This window comes from Bicyclus anynana, chromosome 9 (genome assembly GCF_947172395.1).
Source record: "Bicyclus anynana chromosome 9, ilBicAnyn1.1, whole genome shotgun sequence".
Taxonomy (NCBI): Eukaryota; Metazoa; Arthropoda; class Insecta; order Lepidoptera; family Nymphalidae; genus Bicyclus; species Bicyclus anynana.
This window is the reverse complement of record NC_069091.1, coordinates 1,198,680-1,223,459: the sequence shown is the minus strand read 5'-3', so window position 1 is coordinate 1,223,459 and position 24,780 is coordinate 1,198,680. Positions and strand designations below refer to the sequence as shown.

At 41.4% G+C, this 24,780-nt stretch overlaps 1 protein-coding gene across 1 annotated transcript in view; it reads left to right on the top strand.

The window, feature by feature from the left end:
* LOC112043205 (dynein axonemal heavy chain 2) overlaps positions 1-24,780 on the top strand; it is a 65,119-nt gene that overhangs the window by 27,524 nt on the left and 12,815 nt on the right. The window contains exons 41-72 of the mRNA XM_052883583.1: positions 585-770; positions 1,010-1,174; positions 1,379-1,491; positions 2,127-2,272; positions 3,214-3,397; positions 3,947-4,065; positions 4,256-4,362; positions 4,925-5,086; positions 5,699-5,847; positions 6,335-6,450; positions 6,673-6,825; positions 7,652-7,791; positions 8,428-8,569; positions 9,061-9,242; positions 9,857-9,980; positions 10,645-10,848; positions 11,556-11,660; positions 11,942-12,168; positions 12,589-12,818; positions 13,274-13,428; positions 14,007-14,106; positions 14,474-14,598; positions 14,926-15,148; positions 16,135-16,310; positions 16,980-17,150; positions 17,633-17,832; positions 20,408-20,571; positions 21,163-21,309; positions 21,873-22,018; positions 22,303-22,463; positions 23,306-23,510; positions 24,190-24,375. Of these exons, the coding sequence (XP_052739543.1) occupies positions 585-770; positions 1,010-1,174; positions 1,379-1,491; positions 2,127-2,272; positions 3,214-3,397; positions 3,947-4,065; positions 4,256-4,362; positions 4,925-5,086; positions 5,699-5,847; positions 6,335-6,450; positions 6,673-6,825; positions 7,652-7,791; positions 8,428-8,569; positions 9,061-9,242; positions 9,857-9,980; positions 10,645-10,848; positions 11,556-11,660; positions 11,942-12,168; positions 12,589-12,818; positions 13,274-13,428; positions 14,007-14,106; positions 14,474-14,598; positions 14,926-15,148; positions 16,135-16,310; positions 16,980-17,150; positions 17,633-17,832; positions 20,408-20,571; positions 21,163-21,309; positions 21,873-22,018; positions 22,303-22,463; positions 23,306-23,510; positions 24,190-24,375 (5,113 nt within the window). The remainder of the gene's footprint in view (positions 1-584; positions 771-1,009; positions 1,175-1,378; positions 1,492-2,126; positions 2,273-3,213; positions 3,398-3,946; positions 4,066-4,255; positions 4,363-4,924; positions 5,087-5,698; positions 5,848-6,334; positions 6,451-6,672; positions 6,826-7,651; positions 7,792-8,427; positions 8,570-9,060; positions 9,243-9,856; positions 9,981-10,644; positions 10,849-11,555; positions 11,661-11,941; positions 12,169-12,588; positions 12,819-13,273; positions 13,429-14,006; positions 14,107-14,473; positions 14,599-14,925; positions 15,149-16,134; positions 16,311-16,979; positions 17,151-17,632; positions 17,833-20,407; positions 20,572-21,162; positions 21,310-21,872; positions 22,019-22,302; positions 22,464-23,305; positions 23,511-24,189; positions 24,376-24,780) is intronic.

Sequence of the window (24,780 nt, the reverse complement as noted above, 5' to 3'; positions counted from 1 at the left end):
AGGAGAGAGAGTTTCGAGCATAGAGCCTAACTTAACTTAACTTGCTCTTTGGAGCATGGGGTGTAAACTACTCGTTTCTAATCTTCTGCTTCCTGCTTCTGAGAATTTCACAGTAAGTCAATAAGAAAGTAGTAGAGGCAATTCGCGTGATTTCATTATAATGCCCCTTGACTTTCACGGTGAAGGAGCCGGAAATAAATCTGGAAGGTCTTTTCGCATAGTTAATGTTAATTATATTAACTCCACTCAATGTTTTGAACTTCAGTAATTCCATGGCAAAGGACTTTAATCACTAATAGTAAAAATAAGTTAAAATGTGTTTTTAAAATAATTTTGGAAAGTCAGACTCGATTAAAATAATCTAGCTTGTTCATTTTTTTTTACTCTTTAAATGTTCAATTAGAAGGAAATATATAGACTTCAGATTTCCCTAAAATATGGAATATATTCATCAAAGATTGAACAAAAAACTAGCGATTTTCAGTAGGTAGAAGAGTTAAAGGAAAAGTTTTCAGGTTACTTTAAATACCTACCCTGAAATATCGTCCGGCTCACGGAATAATACTGATGCTTATGCTTTATAGATTGATCTGGTCCGTTTGCGCCACTCTAGAGGAAGAGTCCCGGCGCAAGTTCGACAACTGGGTGAGGGAGCATGAAGGGATTTTCCCTCTCAAGGACACGGTGTACGATTACTATGTGGACGAGCGACTCAGACAGTTCAAGCCTTGGGAGGACAAGCTGCCGGACAATTGGAGATATAATCCCAAGTGAGAACTCTTTTGGGATGTTTGCGATGCTATTCATCCCAGCACCAATATTATCAACAAATTCTTAACGGGCACATAGATTGAGAAGCTTAGACGGATTATGATATTCCATTTGATATTTGAATGGACTCTAATTGATTTAATTCTATCAATCATAATCTAAGGATGACGACCACACACCATCGGCTTCCTATCTTGGGACTGCTATTAAAATAACTAGTGATTTTTGTTATACACAGCTTGGGTTTCCACACTATCCTGGTACCGACGGTGGAGTTTATCCGCGTACAAGTGGTCGCTCTGGAGGTGTTGCGCGCGGGTCACGGCATACTGGTCGGCGGCTCCACGGGCACTGGGAAGACTTTCCTTCTCCAGGGAACCTTGGCCAGTCTCGACCCAGAGAGGTATAGTTTTATGTATGATTAATGTATATAAACCTGTAAGCCTAAGATAGATGCTAAGATAAGAAACAGCGGGGTCATTTGCCTTCATATCGCTGCAACTGCCAAAATGAAAAGTTTTGGATTACAAGGTAATAAAACGAGACAACGTATCTTCTCTCTCGTTAAAATCGCATAGCTTGATAGGCTTTTGCTTCATAATTTTAGGTACAGCACTCAAGTGATAAACATGTCAGCGCAAACGACCGCTGCCAACGTTCAAGACACCATCGAGGCGAGACTCGAGAAGAGAACTAAAGGAAATTATGTGCCCGCGGGAGGTAAGTGTATTTACATGTTGAAGGCATCTTTTTGTAATATTTATGGTTTGATATTTAAAAATTGACAGGATATATATTTTTATATATACGATGTAAAAGATCATAGAATAGAAAGTGGTGAAATGCTACTTTGTAGTGTAGTTGTTGTGTAGTGTGTTGTAATTATTATAATTATTGTTTATCATAATTATATTGATTAGTGTGAGCATGGAGAACATGTCGGGCAGGGAAGGTGAGTGTTTTTGCATTCTGAATGGATCCTTTAAACCTACTCCCAAGGTCACAAATCCTGGAATCTGCTCGAGGTGTTTCCTCTACCATAAAATAATGGTACAATCACTGTCGCTGCTACCAGTCGCGTCACATGAGTGTCCGCAGATTTAAAAATAAATGAGTGTATAAACGTCTTTTAGTTATTTACACGATACCAAAATAAAAACAAGTCTTTCTATTTATCCTGAACGGATTTGAATGGCTTTGTACTGGCATATACAAGAGGAGGTTATTGAACAACACATATTATTCGTTTTACTTACTTTAATATTTTCATCCAAGGATTTGTGAAAACCTAAATTTCACGTAAATGAAGTCTTTAATCCGCTAGTTTGTAATATTGGCATGATGTATGTTCACAGGCAAAAGAATGATAGCTTTCATGGACGACATAAACATGCCTGTGCGTGATGAGTACGGGTCGCAGCCGCCGCTCGAGCTGATGCGCCTCTGGTACGACTACGGGTACTGGTTCGATCGACTGAAGCAGTGGCGGAAGAACGTTAAGGTACGGCTCACCTGACGTACTCTGCTGCCAATCGAGCTGATGCAGTTATTAAAAAATAAAAAATAACAATAAAAACACAAATTGAGCTTCAGTGTTTTTGGAGATTTTTGACCCTACCTCCTCCATCTATACTAATATTATAAAGAGGAAAACTTTGTTTGTATGTTTGGTTGTTTGATTGTAATGAATAGGCTCGAAAACTACTGAACCGATTTTAAAAATTCTTTCACCATTCGAAAGCTACATTATCCACAAGTAACATAGGTTAAATTTTATTTTGGAAAAAAATTGGGTTCCGTAAGATATTTGGGTTTTTCGGACACAAGGTGTAAAAAATCAACCAGAAAAGTAGGCTAGGGGTAGGTTAGGGGTAGGGTAGGGGTATGGTAGGGGTAGGGTAGGGGTAGGATAGGGGTAGTTGAAAGTTTACATCGAGTTTCACGCGGACGAAGTCGCGGGCGTCGGCAAGTGTATCAATAAAAAAGCCTACGTTTTTAATAATAAGCTTACGTAAATTAAAATATATTTTCTAATTTGGCGGGACAGGGAGACCAACACGAGCAGAGAAGGGAAGTGTTAGTTAACTGTCAAGGACGTCCTTAACCCTATACCCTTCGGTCACAAGTCTCGCGCTCTGCTACATCGAGCCCTGGACTTATGAACGATCCATCGTCTATCATATGGCAGAGAGAAAATTCCCCCTTTATCTCTTGATATCATCAGTTATAACTGTACAGTTGAAACTGAACGTCTATATTGTCCACATGTTGTACCCGTCAATTTTAACTGCACAAGGTCTCATGCACTACTTATATATAAAACTGTACACTCAAAACGGCACAGTTAAAACGGTACAGACAAAACTGCACAGTTAAAACTGCACGTATGCTGCACGGGTAAGCCCGTGCCGTATGCATCAACCTTGCTAGTAAATCCCATAGGACATGGTGCTGTGCGGAGCGGCAGGTCCGCCGGGTGGCGCGCGCTCTCCGCTGCCGCAGCGTCTGCTGTCGTGCTTCCACGCCTTCTTCCTGCCGCCGCCCGCGCAGCAGCAGCTCGTCAAGATCTTCGGCACCATGCTGTCGCAGCACCTGCAGGAGTTTGATGAGGAGACCAAAACTGTCGGTAAGAATGTTGTTTGTTTGTTGTCTGTTTGTTGACTCTTTATTGTAGTTATCTTAGCCAATATGCATAGCATAATTAGTGTGAGTAAACTGAAGTAGTGTCAGCAAAACAAACGCATTTATAAATTACAAGCAGGCGCACCGAGGTTTCTAATATTTAGTTCATTCGTAGGAGTGCGGAGATCAAATATAGCCTACTAGTAGACGCCGCGCGGTTTCACCCGCGTGGTTCCCGTTCCCGTAGGAATACCGGGATAAAATATAGCCTATATCCTTCCTCGATAAATGGGCTATCTAACCCTGAAAGAACTTTTCAAATCGGACCAGTGGTTCCTGGGATTAGCGCGTTCAATCAAACAAACTAAAAATCTCTTCAGCTTTATAATATTAGTATAGATAACATTCACCAGTAACATGGCTTTCCATGGGTAAAAAAAATCAAAATCGGTTTAGTACTTCCAGAGAACAGATTACCCCCTACCTCAAAAACTTTATCTAATTGTATTAGTTGAATTATGATAGGTTGGTGAAGTGTTCACTTCGATTGCAGGTAAAATAGTTCTAATTGCAACCATTGACATGTTCAACAACATAGTGGCGAAGCTGCTGCCGACGCCTAGCAAGATGCACTACCTGTTCAACTTGAGGGACATTTCCAAAATCTTTCAGGTGAATAAAACAACAGTTTTACGTAATAAACATCTGATTATTAAAAAGTTACAAATAATTTATTTACGCTATCAGTCTTCTTTCTTTTGTTCTTTGCCAGTTGTTTGTTTTGCATTCGACTATTATTTCGATTACTTGTAACTGCTGTGAAGTTATTGTATTCATAGGAACTTCACCATACCTTTTTCAGGGTCTGCTGCGGAGTAACAAAGACTATCAGAACACTAAGCCAAGATTCCTCCGCCTGTGGGTACATGAATGCTTCAGAGTTTTTAGCGACCGTCTTACTGAAGAAAAGTAAGCTATGACAACTTTATACAAATTAATGTGCTTAACATCAATTCAAAAATCATTTATTTCAAGTAGGCACTTTTGACACATCAGTTGACTATTTGTAAAGATTCTACTCTCTGAGCACTATTCGTTTTTACTACATGTACACGTATATTATAATAACCACAAAGTTGTCGTAAGAGGTCGAAAATGTCCTGAATGGCGTCGAGAAAAGGATGTGTTAAAAGGTTTACGGCTGTCTTTTCTTGCTTGACTTTGCACAGCAAAGTACTTTCAGATCCTTTTGACAAATATTTTGATACAGCAGCCAATTTCATGTTGATACTACCCATCTGTGCAAAAAAATGGATTACAGTGCACACCTGTATCTCAGGTGCATTTTATTCCATTAATTCCCTAGTCTGATGGGACTGACACGACAAGAAAGAGGAACCTTTTTCTTTGTCGACTCCCTGTTTTGATTCGAAATCCTGGACCTATTTACCCATCAACTTGTTGAATAGTGAGTCATTTCTTTCGTTCTTTTATTTCTATGATATACTATAGTTGAGAACGATATTTTCAGGGATCGCGACTGGTTCATGAACCACATATCAGATATGCTAGGCAAGCACTTCGAGCTCACCTTCCACGCGCTGTGTCCGTCCAAGAGTCCGCCACTGTTTGGACACTTCCTCAATCCTTTCGAAGTGTACGACGATTTGAATGATCCCGCTGCTCTCAGAAAGTACGTATCAGTGGAATTAATAGCATTACTATCGTCATTTGAAAGTTTATCAGCTAGGAGTATCTTTACCATAGATAAGTACAGTAGGGAACTAAGGTGTCTGGACTGTGGTAGCTTTAGAAGGTAGTAGGTTCCAAGAATCCAGACCGTCCAAGTATACTGTATATCATGTTGAGGCATATTTCCCTACTACTATCTGTTACTTCCGAACGTAGAAAGAACTTGAGCCTTAGAAAGCTTTAATAAAGAGACACTAGAAATGTCCTGTAGCAATTCAAGTATGGAAAATACTTGTCGCCATGTCGCCGCCTCGACGGCACCCAACGGACGTATTACTAAAAGTTGGGAGCGAAATTATAACGCGTTGTGAGTAATATTTTTCTGTTTTACACAACGGTGTACACTAGTTGTTAGAATGTAAGAGGTAATGTACTTTAAAATTACATAATGCTATTTTTTTGCAGCACAATCTTCGACAATTTAAGAATTTCTGCATTCGCGGCGACAAGGTCACGCGTACACAACATAATCTAGGGTCTTGTTATTAAAATTTCTGTGACTTGAGCCAAAAACGATGTTTTTTTCTAATAAGACTCGTCCTGTGTGTATCAGGTACATAAGCAATCAGATGGAGGAGTACAACAGCTGCCCGGGCGTGGTGAAGATGGACCTGGTGCTGTTCAAGGACGCCATCGAGCACATCTGCCGCATCGTGCGCGTCATCTCGCAGCCGCGCGGCAACGTGCTGTGCGTCGGCATAGGTGACGTAGCTTTGTTCACTTTCAAGTAATGCTTCGTTACGCTTTACTTGGGGAGTAAGTTGGTTAACGCGTTACAAAAAGTGTAATCGGGCGAGGCTTTTGATGCATGCTGCCATTGCTGGCAGAGACAGTGACACCGTGTTTGTTATTTTAAACTACCAGTAGATGGCGTTTTGAAACAATCCCTTTTTTGCTCACATCAAGAACTTATTGCGATGTAGTTATGCTTGAGGTTCATAGATGGCGCTTTGCTATTTTATGTTTTAAATAAGTTTTACTTCAGTCGTGTGGTACAAACAAACTGGTTTTTTTATTCGCAACCTTTTCATTTGATAAGTATTAAAAGCTTGTAAAAAGGAGTAGGTAACACTCCATACACTTGTTTTTCTTACAGTTGATTTAGAGTGACTTACAACGTTTATTACTTAATAGCATTCAGGAAAATGAATGTATTTTAAATTGAATTGAGATGTGATGATTAACACAGGCGGCTCCGGGAGGCAGAGCTTGACGCGCGTGGCTTCATACATCTGCGAGTGTAACTCGTACCAGGTCGTCGTTACCAAGACATACGGCATCAAGGACTTTAGGGAAGATCTCAAGGTGACACATTGTTTTAGTCTTCCTTCATTTCATTTTTATTAAGATCAAGTCTCATATTTTCATTATATTCACAAACTGCATTATGCAGAAATCAACATTGTGGTAGATTCAGTACAAACTGTTTTAATATTATAAGTTAAGAGTGTAGTTTTAAAGTGGGTCCAAAAATGGGGTAAATCATCATCTATTAAGACCTTAGTTTACTAATTTTTTTTTTCAAAGACTTTGTACACAAGCTGTGGCGTGGACTCGAAGAAAACCACGTTCATCTTCTGCGACACGCAAATAGTGGAGGAGACGTTCACGGAGGTCGTCAACAACTTGCTCAGCAGTGGGGAGATCACCAACTTGTACAAGCCTGACGAGTTCGAGGATGTAAGTCATCATTTCATTGCCTGCTTCCTTGGTCTAGTGGGTAGCCTATGTGGTTTCGAATCACGATGTCATGGGGTCTTCTAATCTTGGGTCGTACTATGAGATGCTGAGATTTTTTTTTCTTTTTAGCTAAATTCTTAGCCCGGGTTTTGACGACGGTGGTTACCTTTTATATTTTGGAAAATAAAGGTAGTCCGATGGCATCTAATGATTATTCCACTATGTTCAGCAAAATCCTTTCTTACAGCTTTATATTTTACCTTTATCTTCAACTTCCGCAAAGTTCTTTGAAATTTATTCGTTCATTGTTAAGATGCTTCTGTGAAGAAATTTCTTTGTCAGTATCTATGTATTTACTAGCAGTGGCAGGCTGGAGTTGCGGTAGTTACACCCCTGTCACTTAAAAAGCACATTACGTCGTTAATTTCCGTATCTTGGCTATGGCGTCCAAACATTGGTACTTGTAAGCCTGCCAATTCAAGTTGGAGCAATATCTAACATTTAAACTTGATATCCTATACTTTACTATACCTCAAAAAAAATCAAAAATTCATTTATTTCAAGTAGGCTCAGTATACAAGCACTTTTGATACGTCAGTTAACTATTTATAAAGATTCTACCACCGGTTCGGAAGGCAGATTCTGCTGAAAAGAAACCGGCAAGAAACTCAACAGTTGCTCTTTTTTTAAAAAAATCATACAATAATATTATAATTACAATTTATGACAACATTACAATTTCTTATAGTTTTACTTCCTGTGTACCTTTACTGAGAAATGCATGGCTCTGTAGTGAAATTATTATATTTTTTAATAAAATTGACAGATCAAGTCAGCTCTGGAGAAGCCGATGAAGGCCGCAAACTTGATGCAGACCAGCGAGGCGGTGTATCTGTTCCTGGTGGAGCGCGTGCGGGCCAACTTGCGCATCGTGCTGTGCTTCAGCCCCATCGGAGACGAGTTCAGGTATTTACTTGATGAAGGCCACGAACGTGATGCAGACCAGCGAGCGAGTCCTATTTTACACTGACTATCTTCATCTGCTTGGTCTGTTAGTGATTGATCTAAGAAAAATGTTTATTTGAAGTAGGCTCAGTTTATTATAAGCACTTCCAAATCCAAAAATGCTGGTTTTATATAATACCCGATGCCACTCGCGTTTCCGTTAAAATTTTGTCGTTCACAAACCCAGCGGGAACCATGGATTAACACGGGATAAAATGTACTCCCAAGTTCTAGTTTATTTCTTTACTAAAATTATCTATTTCATACAGAGGGACAACAGGAAGTGACTTTGTTTTCATCATTATCAACCCATATTCGGCTCACTGCTGCAGCTCGAGTCTCCTCTCAGAATGAGAGCGGTTAGGCTAATAGTCCAACACCCTGGCCCATTGCGGATTGGCAGACATCACACACGCAGAGAGTTAAGAAAATTCTCTGTTATGCAGGTTTCCTCACGATGTTTTTCCTTCACCGTTTGAGACACGTGATATTTAATTTCTTAAAATGCACACAACTGAAAAGTTGGAGGTGCATGCTCCGGACCGGAGTTAATTTCCTCCAAATGACACCGTCTTCTAACAACGGAACCGTGTCCAGGAACCGTATCCGCCAGTACCCGGCGCTGATCAACGCCACCACCACCAACTGGTTCCTGGAGTGGCCGCGCGAGGCTCTTCTTGAAGTGGCCTACAAGTTCCTTGAAGGAGTTGAACTTCTGGCGTCTATCACTGGGCCGAGAGTGAGTTGGTTTTGTTTGTTAAACTTATAAACTATTCGAGTACTCCAAAACTATGGTAATAATAGTTTTTCATAAAGCTCAGAGTTATTCAGTGGCCGATGGAGAGAGATGTTCTTGGAGTATCTCTACATGATAGAATCAGACATCAGGAGATCATAGGACAATCAAACTTCAAATAACTCCTCATTCTCTTAGATAGCTGAAATGACAATGGCGATTGATTTAGGGATTTCTTGATAGTGTTTAAATGGAAACCTTGTAAATGGAGGAATACTGTTTGTTAAAGTCTGCAAGATGAAGAGAAGATGGTAGAGGTGTTCTCCACAAAGTGACAAACAATCGTTCTGTCAAATAAATTCATTGTCTTTCCTTTTAAAAGTTATAAGGTTAAAATCCTAAATTGGTAGAACTGTTCTAAAGTTTTTTTTTATTATTTATTTAAATTAACTTTTCTATTCGATGATTTACTTCGCAAATATTGCATCTTATAGGTCCGCAGAAAAGAGTCCTTAGTGGAGAGTAGGGAGGACACATTGCGCGCGTCGGTGGCGTCCATAATGTCGCTCATCCACTCGTCCGTGGGCCGCTACTCGGTGCGCATGTGGCGGGAGATGCGCCGGACCAACTACGTCACTCCCACCAACTATCTGGAACTCGTCTCGGGATACAAGGAGTTAGTCTTACAAAGTTTTATATAAAATTTAAATTCGGTATTGTAGGAAATAGTATTCTGAGATGGATATGACCTCACCCGATCTCGTGTTGGCTTGTACCGACGCTAGGTGGTGCGACTTAGAGAAGGGTAGCCATCAGGTGAGAACGACTGGCGATAAATCGTTCTCACCTGATAAAAGGTGCTCGCCTTTCCGTCCACTGCTTTTGTTGGATAATCCGTCATGGGTGATTTTAGGATTGGCGGAGAGTGACTTGAGTGGAGTAGGGGAGTGTTATTTAACTGTCAAGGACGTCCTTAACCCTACATACAATGGTCACAAGTCCGTGACTCCATTCAAGGTGATTCTCTTCCATTCTAGGGTTTGTTTTGTTAATTAAGTTGTCTTGACAAATGGTGTAAATAATAATCTTTGTTCGACATTGGTTTACTTATTTGTGTAATCCTCGTGTGAGTCTGCTAAAAGTACATTTTTTGTGGAGGGTATATTGACAGAAGAAGACTGCAATTCCATTGATTAGTTCTAATGTCTTACTCGGAATGTTTTACATTTAATTTTTCAGGAAATAATACTGCTGGTACTTATTGGATTTAATATACAAATTCTGTTATAGAATGTTAAAAGCGAAAAGGATTGAAATAGCGCTTCAAGCTAACAAGTTGAGGAACGGCTTGGGCAAGGTGGAGGAGACCACCAAGCTTGTGGGGCAGATGTCAGAGGAGCTCGCTGTAGCGAAGGTACTTATCTTCCACCACCACCATCATCATTACTGGAATAGTAAATCGCCATCGCCGTTTAGTTTCATAATAAATTTTGTTTAGGCGTCTTCTAAGGGATTGTAAATAAGAAAATTGGTTGAGGTTATTTATTATATTTACAAGGCCCAGACAACGCTTTTGGCAGCAACAGCGGCAGGCAAGATGGTCATCGGTCTAGTCTAGGTCTAGATTTCCTCAAAATCTAGCCATTTGAGGTTAGTATATCGCCATCTGTCGATATACTAACCTCAAATGGTCGACAGAGCTTCTGTCAGTGTGCAGGTTGCACCACGAGCAGGTGAGGTTGGCATTTTGGGGAGGCTGACTGTCTCCCCCTTACACTCCCATTTATATGTATATCCTCCTGTATCTTCCATTGAAATTCCAGCCGTTCAAAAATAGTCCGGACAAAATAGAGACAGAGAAAAATTAAAAAAGTGTGTTTTTATTATACTAGCGCAACTTAACTTAGAGCTCCTTAATCCGACCCTCTTGCAAAATCCGTTCTTAGCGGACGTCTACTGATTATAAACTACCTCCCTTTTAAATTTCATCTTCGTACATCAAGCCGTTTTCGATATTTCGTGATGAGTGACTTTTCGCCTTTATATATTTAGCTTATACCAAGTTATTTCAACAATAGGTCCAAGTAGCAGAGTACACAGAGCAGTGTATCGAGTACATGGGCGTGATCAACGTGCAGCAGCGCAACGCTGACGAGCAGCAGCGCAGCGTCGCCGCCAGAAGCAAGAAGACGCAAGAAGAAGAGGTGCAGTGCAAGAAGCTGGCTGAGGCCGCCATGCGGGATCTTGCAAGTGCCATGCCTGCTTTAGATGAGGCTGTGAAAGTGAGTATTTTACTAATAGAATTGCAGATGTGTAGCAATAATAAGTCTAGTGCTAGATCTTAGCCAACGGAGACGAACTACAGTGCAGCGTCGTAGCTAGAAGACACAAGAAGAGGTGCAGTGCAAGAAGCTAGCCGAAGCCGCCATGTCTGCTTTGGAAAAGCTGTAAAAGTAAGTATTTTACTAATGAAATTGCAGTTTTTGAAAGAATAATTCTACAGTCAACGGAGACAAGCTACAATACTTCATAGCGTCGCGTATATGAGTGAGTAGATGCAAGAACGAGAGCATTGCAAGAAGCTAGCTGATGCTGCCATGCGGGATCTTGCGAGTGCCCTGCCTGCTTGTGGAGGCAGTAAAAGTGAGTATTTTGCTGATAAAATTGCAGATGTTTAGCAATAAGTGTAGTAGTACTACCCAACAGAGACGGTAAAAAAGAGCAAGAGTAATCCAACGCAGCAAGGAGCAAGAAAGCAAGTGAAGAAATATGAACATTATATATAAAAAATCTAAGAATCTCATCGCCATTAAAGTTGTTGCCTAGAAAGAAATTGGTTGTATAATTCAAGGAATTCTCCTTGTCTTAATTAAAACAATTACCAGCCAATTAGAAAATTAGAATTATATTGTGTAGTTTTATTACTTATTTGAGAAACGCGATTGAGTTTTTGTCTTTCTGACATTCTGCAATAATATTTATCTTGCAGGCGTTGGACGCTCTGAACAAGAAGGACATCACAGAGGTGAAGTCGTACGCCAAGCCGCCGCAAAAAGTAGAAATGGTATTGGAGGCAGTGCTTATATTGCTGCAGGTTGGTATATGAATGTAAATAGAAATGTTAGGGCCAGATATAACAAGAAATTTGTTAAGATGTTATTTATATTTATGTTATTTAATTTATCATCTGCAGACTTAAGATGTGCCACAAGAGATTCAAGATAATGCATCTCTTTCGTTGCATAAAAAAATCAATATGTAGACACAATTATCTCGTTATCTCTTGGCACGCATCTGAAGACCTAGCTACTGTTAGTTGTGTTAAACTTAGGAAATTGTCCTAAAATTGAAGCAAAGTAATTCATGTTATAACAGAAAGAGCCGACCTGGGCAGAGGCGAAAAGGCAACTCGGTGATCAGTATTTCCTCGACCGATTGCGAGATTTCGACAAGGACAATATATCGGACAAAACGCTAAAGAAGATCGGCACTTATACGTGCAAGCCGGACTTCGACCCGGAAATTGTTGGCACTGTTTCTCTCGCCGCTAAGTCGCTATGCTTGTGGGTTAGAGCTATAGAAAAATATGGAAAAGTTTACAAGTGAGTGTCATGCCATATTTTTACGCTTGAATACCATCATTCGTGATGTAATGTAATGAGGTCTAAGTTCTGATAAACCTTGCCGATTTAGGAGTTTATTATGACCTCGGACTAAACTGCGGTTACTTAACCCCAAAGCTTTAATTTTAAGTTTGTGACTTATCAGCATTATTTTCGAATAATAAAATATAAAAAGTAAACGTCAAGCAATAAAATTGTGTTCAAAATGAACATATTGTTCTAACTGAATTGGCGAAATAAGGCTTTGAGTAAAAACACACCATTTCCAGGATTACAAAACCTTGGAAATGGTGTAGTGATTCCAGGAATTTTAGATTAGTTATTTAGTCCGCGTCAAATGATTTTTCTTTTTTTCAAAATACCAAGACTTTGTCCAATAATATAGTAAATATTATACAGAATAGTAAAACCCAAAAAGGAGCGTCTCGAAGAGGCATTAGAATCCTTACGAATGAAGCAACAGATTTTGGCGGAAGCTCGAGCGAAGCTCAGAGAGTTGAGCGAAATGATCGCTCGCTTGCAGAAGGAGTACGACGAGAAAGTCGCTCAGAAGGACGAGCTTGAGCGAAAGTCTAGGATGCTGCAACTGAAATTGGAAAGAGCTGAGGCGTTGATTACTGGACTGTCTGGTTAGAAATAAATCAGTGTTATCGAACCTTCAGGTTACACATATAACGCGCTTGTCTTGACATCTTACTCGTAACATCACATCCAAAGCCACAAGGACATCCTGGAATATATTGATTGTGTAGCTTATTTGTTTTAGATATTCGATTATTCTTGGTTATAAGAGTTGTCTTTAGTTTAGTAAGTCAACATCATGCACATAAAGGAGTACCTCTTTAGGAACTAACAATATTTAGACCCAAATAAGTAAGAAAACTATGCATTACTAAACTATGACCAATATCTTGGCATTGAATTCTTAGTTGTTATGACCACGACTGTAACCTATAGCATAAAATAATTCCGAAAGTAATACATCCCTATTGATCCCAAGGAATAGATTTCAAGGCAAGGACTTGTCCCTTACAATCAATTCCTTGGAATAAACTTATCCCTAAAACTATAATTCTAATACCAGGTGAGCGTGAGCGCTGGGAGTTGACAGTAGAGAGACTGGACAAGGAGTTTGACAACCTGCCGGGAGACTGCCTCATCGCTACCGGCTTCGTCGCCTACCTCGGGCCCTTCGTGTCGGAGTACCGGGAAGCGCTCATGTTTGATTGGTTCAATGAGGTAAGAGAAGCGATCTAAACAATGCTCACACCAAACTTGTTACTAATTAAAATCCTTTATCCAAGTTACTCTTTCACTCCAATGATGTTAGAAGAAAAAAGAAATAGGTTCACATTCGATGTTTACAAGTTTACAACTGGCACATGTAGTAAACGGCGTGAATACAGTGCGGCGACTGAGCTCAGGTTTGCTAATTAGCATAGTTTTAACGTGCCACTTGCGATTCGCTTAAAATTAAGAACCCATAATTAGATTAGAATTTTTTACCTGGTGAGTGTAATTTTACTTGGAATTCTTGAACCGTCCTGTTATCCTTTGGGTTTCCTGTTCCTAACCTACTAAATTGTATATCAGCAAATATGACAAATAAAACATCAGTGGAAGCGTTTTTTAGTTTTAGTAAGACTCAGCAATTCATTATATTTTTTCAAATACAAAAATATTTTTTTAGATGAAGATAAGTTTTCTATTGACTATCGACAGTTTCTTTTTAATAAAAATTAACAATTACAGATTTTTCATTCGCTAGTATTTATCTTTATTGGACCTAAACTGTAAAATGTGTTATGTTATTCAAGGTCTGTAATGAAGCTTTACCGGTAACGATGGAACTCAGTATGAAGGTGTTTTTACTCGACGACGCAACTTTGAGAGATTGGAACTATATGGGTTTACCTGGTAAGCATTTAGAATTAAAAACTTACAAGTAACCAATGTATACTGCTTTACTTAAATGCAATAATATATTGCTATATATTGCTTATTGCTCTATTTTCCAGTTAAAGTCCCATTAAATTCGATTCAGCCTTTCCAAGGATTAACTCTGAAAAACAGACAGACAGACTGATCTCTAATGGGGTTAAACGTATACGTATTGGTTACGCACACAAGTATTGGTATACCTGTTTGAATATACTTGTACCTGTTCCAAAAGGCTCTCTTTCATATTAGACTGCATCGTTATTTAACATTAGATGATTTTGCAGTCGAGGGCTGACATGTCTTTAAAAAAATTTGATCCATTGTAATCTAATTATTCTTGTAGATGATAACTTTAGTGCAGAAAATGGCATAATAGTAGTACGCGCGACCCGCTGGCCCCTCGCCGTGGACCCGCAGGGACAGGCGCTCATTTGGATCTCGCGGCTCGAGGAGCACAACGACATACAGGTGACGTCATCATAATAGTGGATAGAGGATGATGAGGTCAAACTCGTCAATAGATCAACGGTAATGGTGTCGGGACTCATCACCATGGTCATGATCGATCTTCGCCCGTAGACTGTTGTTCTAACCCACCCACTCCTAAGATTATTTTTAATGTTTATTTTTTTTATTTCAAGGAGTGTCTGTGAATTTATTGTACTAACCTGGAACTTCAATACCAACATATTTCACGTGATTTCTCTGGGATCCATTGTATCTAGCATTAATAGATAGTTGCAAACTTACTTAACTTTTATTTAAAAACGTTAATTTTTTCTTCTTAACTTTCAGATCGTCGACTTTGGCCAGCCCAACTACCTTAAGATCATGGAGACCTGCTTATCATCAGGCCAGCCCATAATCGTACAGAACGTTGGCGAAGTCCTGGACCCTTCCATCGCTCCTATCCTAGACAAGGCGATTGTGAAGATTGGAAAAGACTTGGTCATTAAATTCAATGAGAAGATGGTGCCTTACAATACGCAGTTCAAGATGTATCTTACTACTAAACTAGGTAAGTAACTATAAAAGTCAAAATTAGTTGTAACTCCCGTTTTATCTCGTATAGGTACTTCGTTAATTTAGAAAAACAATTGATTTATTTGTTGTTTTGGACTACATAATATATCACTGTATATAATTTAGATCCGTTCAGAAGATGACGTCCGGGATATCTTCGGTATAGTGTCAGGTCTATTTGGCTCTAGGATCTTTAACCAAATTTTTAACAAGCTTTTGAGTAGTGCTGTATAACTGTACGTAAAACTTCTCGACTTCACTTAAGATCTCTTGCTTGGAAGAAATAAGATTGCCCGGATCGGTCTTTAAACGCGTTAACTGTCTTCGCCCAATTGACAAATAACCATCGCATTCTTGGTATTCCGTAAAGCTTATTGTTAACATAAATTACTGTCAATCATCAATGTCATCTACATACTCTATGGTATCCACTAGGGCTGTCAGTAGGCACCGGATGATTTACATGACCTAAGAATTACCAACAATAACTAGTTGATAAATTTCGTTTAGAAGGCTCAAAGTCACTCAGCGGGCGATGGAGCGAGCTATGCTTGGAGTTTCTCTGCGTGATCGAATCAGGAATGAGGAGATCCGCAGACGAACCACTGACATAGCTCAGCGAGTCGCGAAGCTGAAGTGGCAATGGGCAGACCACATAGTTCGAAGAGCCGATGGACGTTGGGGCCCCAAGGTGCTGGAATGGCGACCCCGCACCGGAAAGCGCAGTGTTGGGCGACCCCCCACTAGGTGGACCGAGGATATCAAGCGGGTTGCAGGGAGCCGCTGGATGCTGGCGGCTCGAGATCGTTGTGCTTGGAGGTCCATGCAAGAGGCCTATGTCCAGCAGTGGACGTCTATCGGCTGATAAGGTAAGGTAAGGTAAATTTCTTTTATGTCCACTAACATACGTCATAGTTAGTGAATTGGCCCGCTGGTCTTTTAAATAATTCTGACGCGAAATAAAAAAAATACATCTACAAGGAAACCCGGTCTACACCCCGGAGGTGCTAACGAAGACGACGATGGTGAACTTCGCGGTGAAGGAGCAGGGGCTGACGTCACAACTGCTGAGCATCGTGGTGCGCAAGGAGCGCCCGCAGCTCGAGACCATGAAGGACAACCTCGTCATGACCATTGCCAAGAATAAGAAGACCCTGGTAAGTCATCGGTTTAATATTTTTCTATTTGTATTTATGTGTCATGATTTCCTTTTTTGTGTTTTGCCAAATAAAATCTTTCTTTCTTCTTTCTTCTTCTTCTGTTAACAAACAAACAATTATACACACCGCTTCAAAGGTAACAGCGGGCTGAGTGATCTGATTTTAAAATGTATCGATCCGTCATTAAGGTAACCTCTGATATTGTTCCAGTATCAAGTTTTATATGTTCGTGTTTTGTATTTCAGTATAGTTTTCATGTTTTGTTAAATGAACAATAAATAAATTTATTTATTCTGCTTTTTATTACTTTTGCCACTCAGACAGACAAGGCAGCCTCATTGTCATGCGTGATACTTACAGGACGAAAGCTCTCAGAATTATGTTATCCATGATGTCCGTAATAACCCATGTTTAATGGCTCCCGATCACCGCTTTTCTTAGGCCACTGAATATCACACTAATTATAAATGCGAAAGTATGTATGTTTGTTCCTCCTCTATGCTGCGGCTATTGAAGTGATTTGGCTGAAATAGGTAATAGAAACAGATTATACTCTGGATTAACACATAGGCTTTTTATCTATTTGTGAATAGCTGGACTCCACGCAGACGATGTTGCGGGCGTCCGCTAGTCCATGTTAAATACACTAATGTCTCTATCTAACAGGTGGATCTTGAAAACGATCTTTTGCGCATAATGTACGAGTCTCAAGTGCCGCTGCTTGAGAACGAGGAACTGTTCATAACGCTGCAGACCTCGCAGCGCACTTCGCTCGAAGTGAAGGAGGCGCTGATCACGTCGCAGGTCACGGAGAAAGAGATCGACACAGCTAGACAGGTCATTTGGTCTTTATTATATTGGAATTTCTAGATTTTTCTATACTGGTGTACAGCTCCCTAAAATGTGTACACCCACAGAGTTGATGTCAAGATACAATATGTACAAATTAGTCGCAACACGTAACAAAAAAATTGAAGTTTATAATCTTTTCCAGGGATGTGTTTAATATTTAGTTAGAAAGTCAATATATAGAGCTCATAGTGTGATATTTTTGGCTATTAATTAGTATAAGAAAACTATCTCGTTATTTCGTTATCTCGTTCGTTATTTCGTTATCTCGTCTCGTCGTTCGTATTACAAGACGAGTAATTCCCTCCCAACTTCCAAAAAGAAAGCGGCGGGTTGTTTTTTACGTATATTTCTTTGAATACTCCCTGAGTGATCCCATGGTGATCGTGTCAGGATCTGATGGGACCCTTACCAATCAAGAGAACTTTTCAAATTACATAGGCACGATGTAAGTTAGCTGTTAATTTCAGGGCTACGTCCCAGTGGCAGTGCGTGCATCTGTGTTGTTCTTCGCGCTGAACGACCTCTCACGCATCGACCCCATGTACCAGTTCTCGCTGGACGCCTACATCGACCTGTTCACGTACTCCATCGACCGCAGCCCCAAGAGCGCCGAGCTCGACGACAGGATCAGCAACCTGAACGAGTTCCACACTTTCGCTGTCTACAAGTAAGTATTTTATATGCACACTCGCAGTTTCATCCGCGTGGTACCCGTTCCCGCAGGAATACGGTAATAATATATATCCTATAGCCATCCTCGATAAATGGGCTCTGTAACACTAAAATATTTTTTCAAATCGGACCTAATAATTCCTGAGGTTAGTGCGTTCAAGCAAACAAATAAACTCTTCAGCTTTACAACATTAGGATAGATGTTACATTACATTATAGCTTATACAGAGAAACAAACCTTACGGAAGAGGAACAAATTTTTTCTACTAACAGTGGCCGAGTACGGACTACAGACCAATCATCATCATCATCATATCAGCCGATGGACGTCCACTGCAGGACATAGGCCTTTTGTAGGGACTTCCAAACATCACGATACTGAGCCGCCTGCATCCAGCGAATCCCTGCGACTCGCTTGATGTCGTCAGTCCACCTGGTGGGGGGTCGGCCAACACTGCGCTTACTAGTGCGGGGTCGCCATTCCAGCACTTTGGGACCCCAACGTCCATCGGCTCTTCGAACTATGTGCCCCGCCCATTGCCACTTCAGCTTCGCAACTCGTTGAGCTATGTCGGTGACTTTGGTTCTTCTGCGGATCTCCTCATTTCTGATTCGATCACGCAGAGATACTCCTAACATAGCTCGTTCCATCGCCCTCTGTGTGACTCTAAGCCTTCTTATGAGGCCCATAGTTAGCGACCAAGTCTCGGAACCATAGGTCATCACTGGCAACACGCACTGTTCGAAGACTTTTGTCTTCAGGCACTGAGGAATTTCGGACGAAAAGATGTCGCGAAGCTTCCCGAATGCAGCCCAGCCGAGTTGGATTCGACGGTTCACCTCTTTCTCGAAATTGGACCTACCTAACTGGATCATATGTCCTAGGTATATGTATTCGTCTACAATTTCGAGTGCAGCGTTCTCAACTATAACTGGGTGGAGCGATACATGAGCATTACACATTATTTTTGTTTTGCCCATGTTCATTTTCAGGCCCACCTGTTGAGAAACGCTGCTGAGGTCATTGAGCATGGTACTAAGGTCATCCAGAGTCTGTGCCATGATGACTACATCATCCGCGAACCGCAGTTGAGTGATGTACTCGCCATTGATGTTGATGCCAAGTCCGCTCCAGTCCAGAAGCTTAAAGACGTCTTCCAGTGCGGCGGTAAATAGCTTCGGAGAGATCACATCTCCCTGACGCACTCCTCGCTGCAACTGGATTGGCCTCGTAGTCTGATCCTGAATACGGACTGACATAGTGGCGTTTTCGTACAAGCACTTCAACGCTTGGATATACCTGTAATCAATTCGGCATCTCTGCAATGACCTTAGCACAGCCCAGGTTTCCACCGAATCGAAGGCTTTCTCATAGTCCACAAACGCTAAGCAAAGTGGCTGGTTATACTCGTGAGTCTTCTGTATAACCTGCCGCAGCGTATGGATGTGGTCTATGGTACTAAAGCCTTTTCGGAAACCGGCTTGTTCGGGAGGCTGGAAGTCGTCAAACCTATTAGCGAGACGATTCGTAATGACTCTCGAGAACAATTTGTAAACATGGCTTAGCAGCGAGATGGGTCTGTAATTCTTCAGCAAGGTGTTGTCACCTTTTTTGAAGAACAGAACCACCACGCTCCTATGCCACGCCTCAGGCGTCGTGCCCTCGTGAATGACGGAATTGAACAATCGCTGAAGGACTTTAAGTATCGGTTTTCCACCCGCTTTCAGGAGTTCTGCTGTGATTCCGTCCTCACCTGGCGCCTTATTGTTCTTCAGGTGTTTGAGAGCCACACTAATCTCGTATAGGCTGACGTCCGGGATATCTTCGGTATAGTGTCGGGTCAACTTGGCTCTGGGGTCTTTAGCCAAATTGGCAACAGGCTGCTGAGTAGTCGTGTATAGCTGTCCATAGAACTTCTCGACCTCACTTAATAACTCGGGCTTGGAAGAAATTAGATTACCGTGTTCGGTCTTCAAACGCGTCAGCTGCCTCTGTCCAATAGACAGATCTCTGGCGAAAACTTTCGAGCCTCGATTATTTTCAATCGCATTTTTAATACGCTCGGTATTGAAATTTCGCAAGTCGCTGGTTTGCGACTTAGAGATCTGTCTACTGATTTGTCGGTATTTTGACGCATCTGCTGAAGACCAATACGAGTAAGTAAAGACTTATTCGGATATCTTTCGTACCTATCTCGAATATTTGTGCGTTTTTGGCTTAACTTATTAAGTGTGTTCACAGTGCACAGAATGATAAAAAGTTCTAGTGGCGTCTTTAGGTTTTACAGGCCAAGTACTCAAGGTTACAAAAAGTTGACATTTTTCAAAAGGGTATACGCTGAATCTTTTGTCGGCTCTTCTTCTAGAATCGTCGGCTAGAATCTGCTTTCCGAACCGGAATTAGAATGACTCATTGAGAGACATGACTTTTTGTTGAATTTTTAGTCTTTTCCATCCCAGAAACATCCCCTTAAAATATACTCCCCGTCACATCCACATACAGAGTTGGAGGATCTTTTCCAAAACTTTTCAAAAGCGCTCATAGTAACAGTAAATTCATTTGGTTGCAGGAACACGTGTCGCGCGTTGTTCGAGCGGCACAAACTGCTGCTGTCGTTCCACATGGTGTCGCGCATCCTGTTCCAGGCGGGCAAGATGAGCTCGCACGAGTACTTGTTCCTGCTCAAGGGCGGCGTCGTGCTCGACCGCTCCGAGCAACCCGACAATCCCACCAGTGCGTTCACCCTTACTCCTGACTCATGATCAAGACTTTAGTTAGAATCCTTTATTAGTAAGGCATTTTGAAATCACAACTAAGAAGATCAAGATCTCGGTAGCACTACTAGTTAGGGTCTTAAATTAGTACACTTATTCATTCACTTCTGACTCAAGATTCACTTATTAGTTAGAAATAGAATCCTTTAATAATAAGTTATCATTAAGGCATTTTGAAGTCACAACTAAGAAGATCAAGATCTCGGTAGCACTACTAGTTAGGCTGCCAGTCCACCGAAGCGGAGCAAGGCAGCAGAGCCGAGAAGCGGAGAAATATTAATCAATAGAATTGCACATAATTCGCTCCGCTTAAGTGGACAGGGACTTGGGAGCTAGTTTAAAAATTCATATAAAAACGGTAAGCGGAGCGGGAAAACGGGTGGGATTAAATAAATTAAATTTAACATTTATTTATTTAACATAGTCTGCAACTCCGCTCCGCTCCCTCGTCCCTCGTCCCTCTCTGGTGAATAGACAGCTTTAGGATCTTAAATTAGTATTCTATACATTATGTATCTTGTCACTTAAATCTTTAAAATAATTTTAACAGATTGGTTACCAGAAGACTGTTGGGATAACATCACTGAATTGGACAAGCTGCCCGGCTTCCACGGCATCACGGATGCCTTCGAGACTTTCTCAAAGGAGTGGAAGGAGTGGTACCTGCACCCTGAGCCAGAGTCGCAACCGCTTATTGGTATGTATACAAAACATTGAAGCGTTGAAGCCTTATGTAATAATGTGTGAGAGTGAATTGGTCTTTAAGCCTCAACAGCAGCTAAGTAACCGGACTCAAATCAAAAAGCATTATTGTCGCCCTACATTTGATTCCAAGATTATATTAATTGAATTTTTTATATGATTGAAATCGTAGCTCCTTTTTCAATTTTGAAACGCGCACAGCAAATTTTAGTTTGTACATAAATTTGTCGAAGTTTTTTTTATGGCAACACGCATAACATATACTGCATAAAATCTCCATGACCGGAGTCACTGAGCACTGAGTTATCCGAAACGTGATAGTACCGTGTTTCCTGTCTAACCAGCTTTTCATATTTCCTGTGTGTATGTATTCAGCGATCATTCATGTTGCCATACCTCTAGAGTCATACTTCGGCCGGTATTCTTTCCTCTGGCATTTTAGCTCAAATCTTTTTCGCGTTAGAAGATGGATCGGAAACTATTTCCCTTGGTTTGACAACAACTTAGGAAAGCCTGGCCCTGTAGTAGGCGTTTAAATAGGCTGATAACGATGTCCAGGCGAATGGAACGACATCTGCAGCGAATTCCAACGCATCCTGTTCGTGCGCTCGCTGCGCGTCGACCGCGTGTCGGCGTGCGTCACCACGTACATCGTCAACGTGCTCGGGCCGCGCTACGTCGAGCCCCCCGTGCTCGATATCAGAGTAAGTTGTGTTTAGTTGAGTAAACTTTTAACTTTAAGATAGTTGGAGTGTCGCAATTTTGTAACTATGACTTTTTAACTCGATAGCATGACAGTAGTTTCGCATTCGTTTCTTTTTCATATCGTAGGCGGACTACAGACCTGCAGTTTAAACTGTACAGACGAAGTATACAGTTAAATGCATAATGCATAATAGTAAAAACCCAACATCTCTTGGATTGGGTTATTAAAAAGAACACTGTAACCTTATGACACCATTTATGTATCTGGGCTTATTCACTCCAGGCAGCCTGGGAGGAATCCTCGTGGAAGACATCGCTCCTGTTTGTGCTGTCGCCTGGCGTGGACCCCACCTCGGCGCTGATCCAGCTCGCCGTGGACGTGAAGATGTTCGACAAGTTCCAATCGCTCAGTTTGGGCCAGGGACAGGCGCCTGCTGCCGCCAAGTTAGTGTTGTGTCATTGACATCGCTCTGAACTCACGACCGAATGATCAGTAAGGCTCCTTTACCTTTGACCTATTGAAGCTTCAATAGGCTGCTTTCTTACGGACTTCCCAATACGTCGATTACCAACGACTTGCGACGTCCAATGATTGCGACAGAGCAGCATTCCGATGCGGAATCGCCTATTTCAACACTTTGTAACTACGTGCCCCACACATTGCCACTTTAGTTTCGCGATTCATGAAACTGTTCTGGTAGTTTGGTCTACTTATAGATCTCGGTAAAGATACTCATAACTATCGCCCCTGAGTGACCGCTTTCTTATGAAGCGTACTAATATTATTAGTGTGCAAGCAAGTCTGTCCGTCTTATCAGTTGCCTGTTCACGGCTGCCGATTTTGAGGAAATTCAGTATAAATATATTTTCGCACAAATTAACTAACTATGGGCCTCATAAGAAGGCTCAGAGTCACACAGCGAGCGATGGGGCTATGTTAGGAGTATATCTGCGCGATCGAATCAAAAATGAGGAGATCCGCAGAAGAACCAAAGTCACCGACATAGCTCAACGAGTTGCGGGTGGGGCACATAGTTCGAAGAGCCGATGGACGTTGGGGTCCCAAAGTGCTGGAATGGCGCGGCTGGAACCCCGCACTAGTAAGCGCAATGTTGGTCGACCCCCCACCAGATGGACTGACGTCATCAAACGAGACGTAGGGTTTTGCTGGATGTAGGTGGCTCAGTATCAGATGTTTGGAAGCCCCTACAAAAGGCCTATGTCCTGCAGTGGAAGTCCATCGGCTAATATGATGATGATGACATATTTCGAAATTGCCATGTCAGGATGTTAGCGCACGGCATGCGCGAAGGCGGCTGGGTGTTTCTGGCAAACTGTCACCTGGCATGCACGTGGCTGGGCGCGATCCGCGGGCTGGACAACCCGCGCATCCACCCGCGCTTCCGTCTGTGGCTGTCCTCCATGCCTGACGACAAGTTCCCGCTCGGCGTGCTGCAGCGCTCCATCAAGATGACCACTGAACCGCCGCAGGTAGCACTTTTTTCAAAAACTAGTAAATATTGGTAAAATTACCACCAAATCATAGAGCCGTGATGACCTCTGCCTCCGATTCCGGGTGTGGGTTCAAATCCGGTCCGGCGCATGCACCTCCCAACTTTTCGGTTGTGTGCATTTTAAGAAATTAAATATCACGTGTCTCGGTGAAGGAAAATCATCGTGAGGAAACCTGCATACCAGAGAATTTTCTCAATTATCTGCGTGTGTGAAGTCTGCCACTCCGCATTGGTCCAGCGTGGTGGATTATTAGTCTAACCCCACTCATTCTGAGAGTAGAGCGAGCTGAATATGGGTTAAAAATGATTACTATCATACCCTCAAAATTTGTTCAACCCCTGTATTAAAATTCTATGAGTCTAAAAGATAAATTATTTTGCTTCAAGAGATCTCTTATCAGAGAGAGGTTTTGCCAGTATTACTCTTACACCCATTTCTATTGGCATATAATCTTAATTTACAATTTAGCTGCTTTTAGTCATTTATTTGGTAGGTCCAAATAATATTTATTCACTTTTATGATATGGTCTTTCGGATTGTTTGTCACCCACGGCACAGTAATGGCTTAGATAAAGTTCAATCAGATTAATATCATATGATTGAATAGACTTTTAATTCCATAACTTCCGTATTTAGCAACAATTTTCACATTCAGGGTCTAAAAGGCAACATGGTCCGTCTGTTCGCGAACATAAACGAGGACAAGTTCGACGAGGCGTCGCCCAAGTACCGGCGCCTGCTGTTCTGCGTGTCGTTCTTCCACTGCTCGCTGATCGCGCGCAAGCGGTTCCGACATCTTGGATACAACGCTGTGTACAGCTTTAACGATTCTGACTTTGAGGTGAGTATTTGCCGACGTCAGTACCATGCACGATATGTTGATATCCCATAACGAAATGTTGACGTGAGTAAAAGACATGTGGTTGACGAATAATATTGAAATATCCATATCTCCTGTATCCATACTTTCTCTTTTTTTATTATTCATAATAGACTTGCGCTTGACTACAATCATGCCTGGTGGAAAGCAATGATGAAGTCTAGGTTGGAGCGCGCTTGCCTAGAAAATGCCTATTTACTCTTGCCTTGAAGGTGCACAAATCATAAGTGTTAGGAAACACAGAAGTCGGAAGGGCATCTTTGCTGTTCTTATTAGAAACGTCGATGCGAAACGTTGCATGTGAAACAAAGGATGCCAATTTACACAAATCATTAGCATTAATTTTATACGACTGGAAGAAAGTCA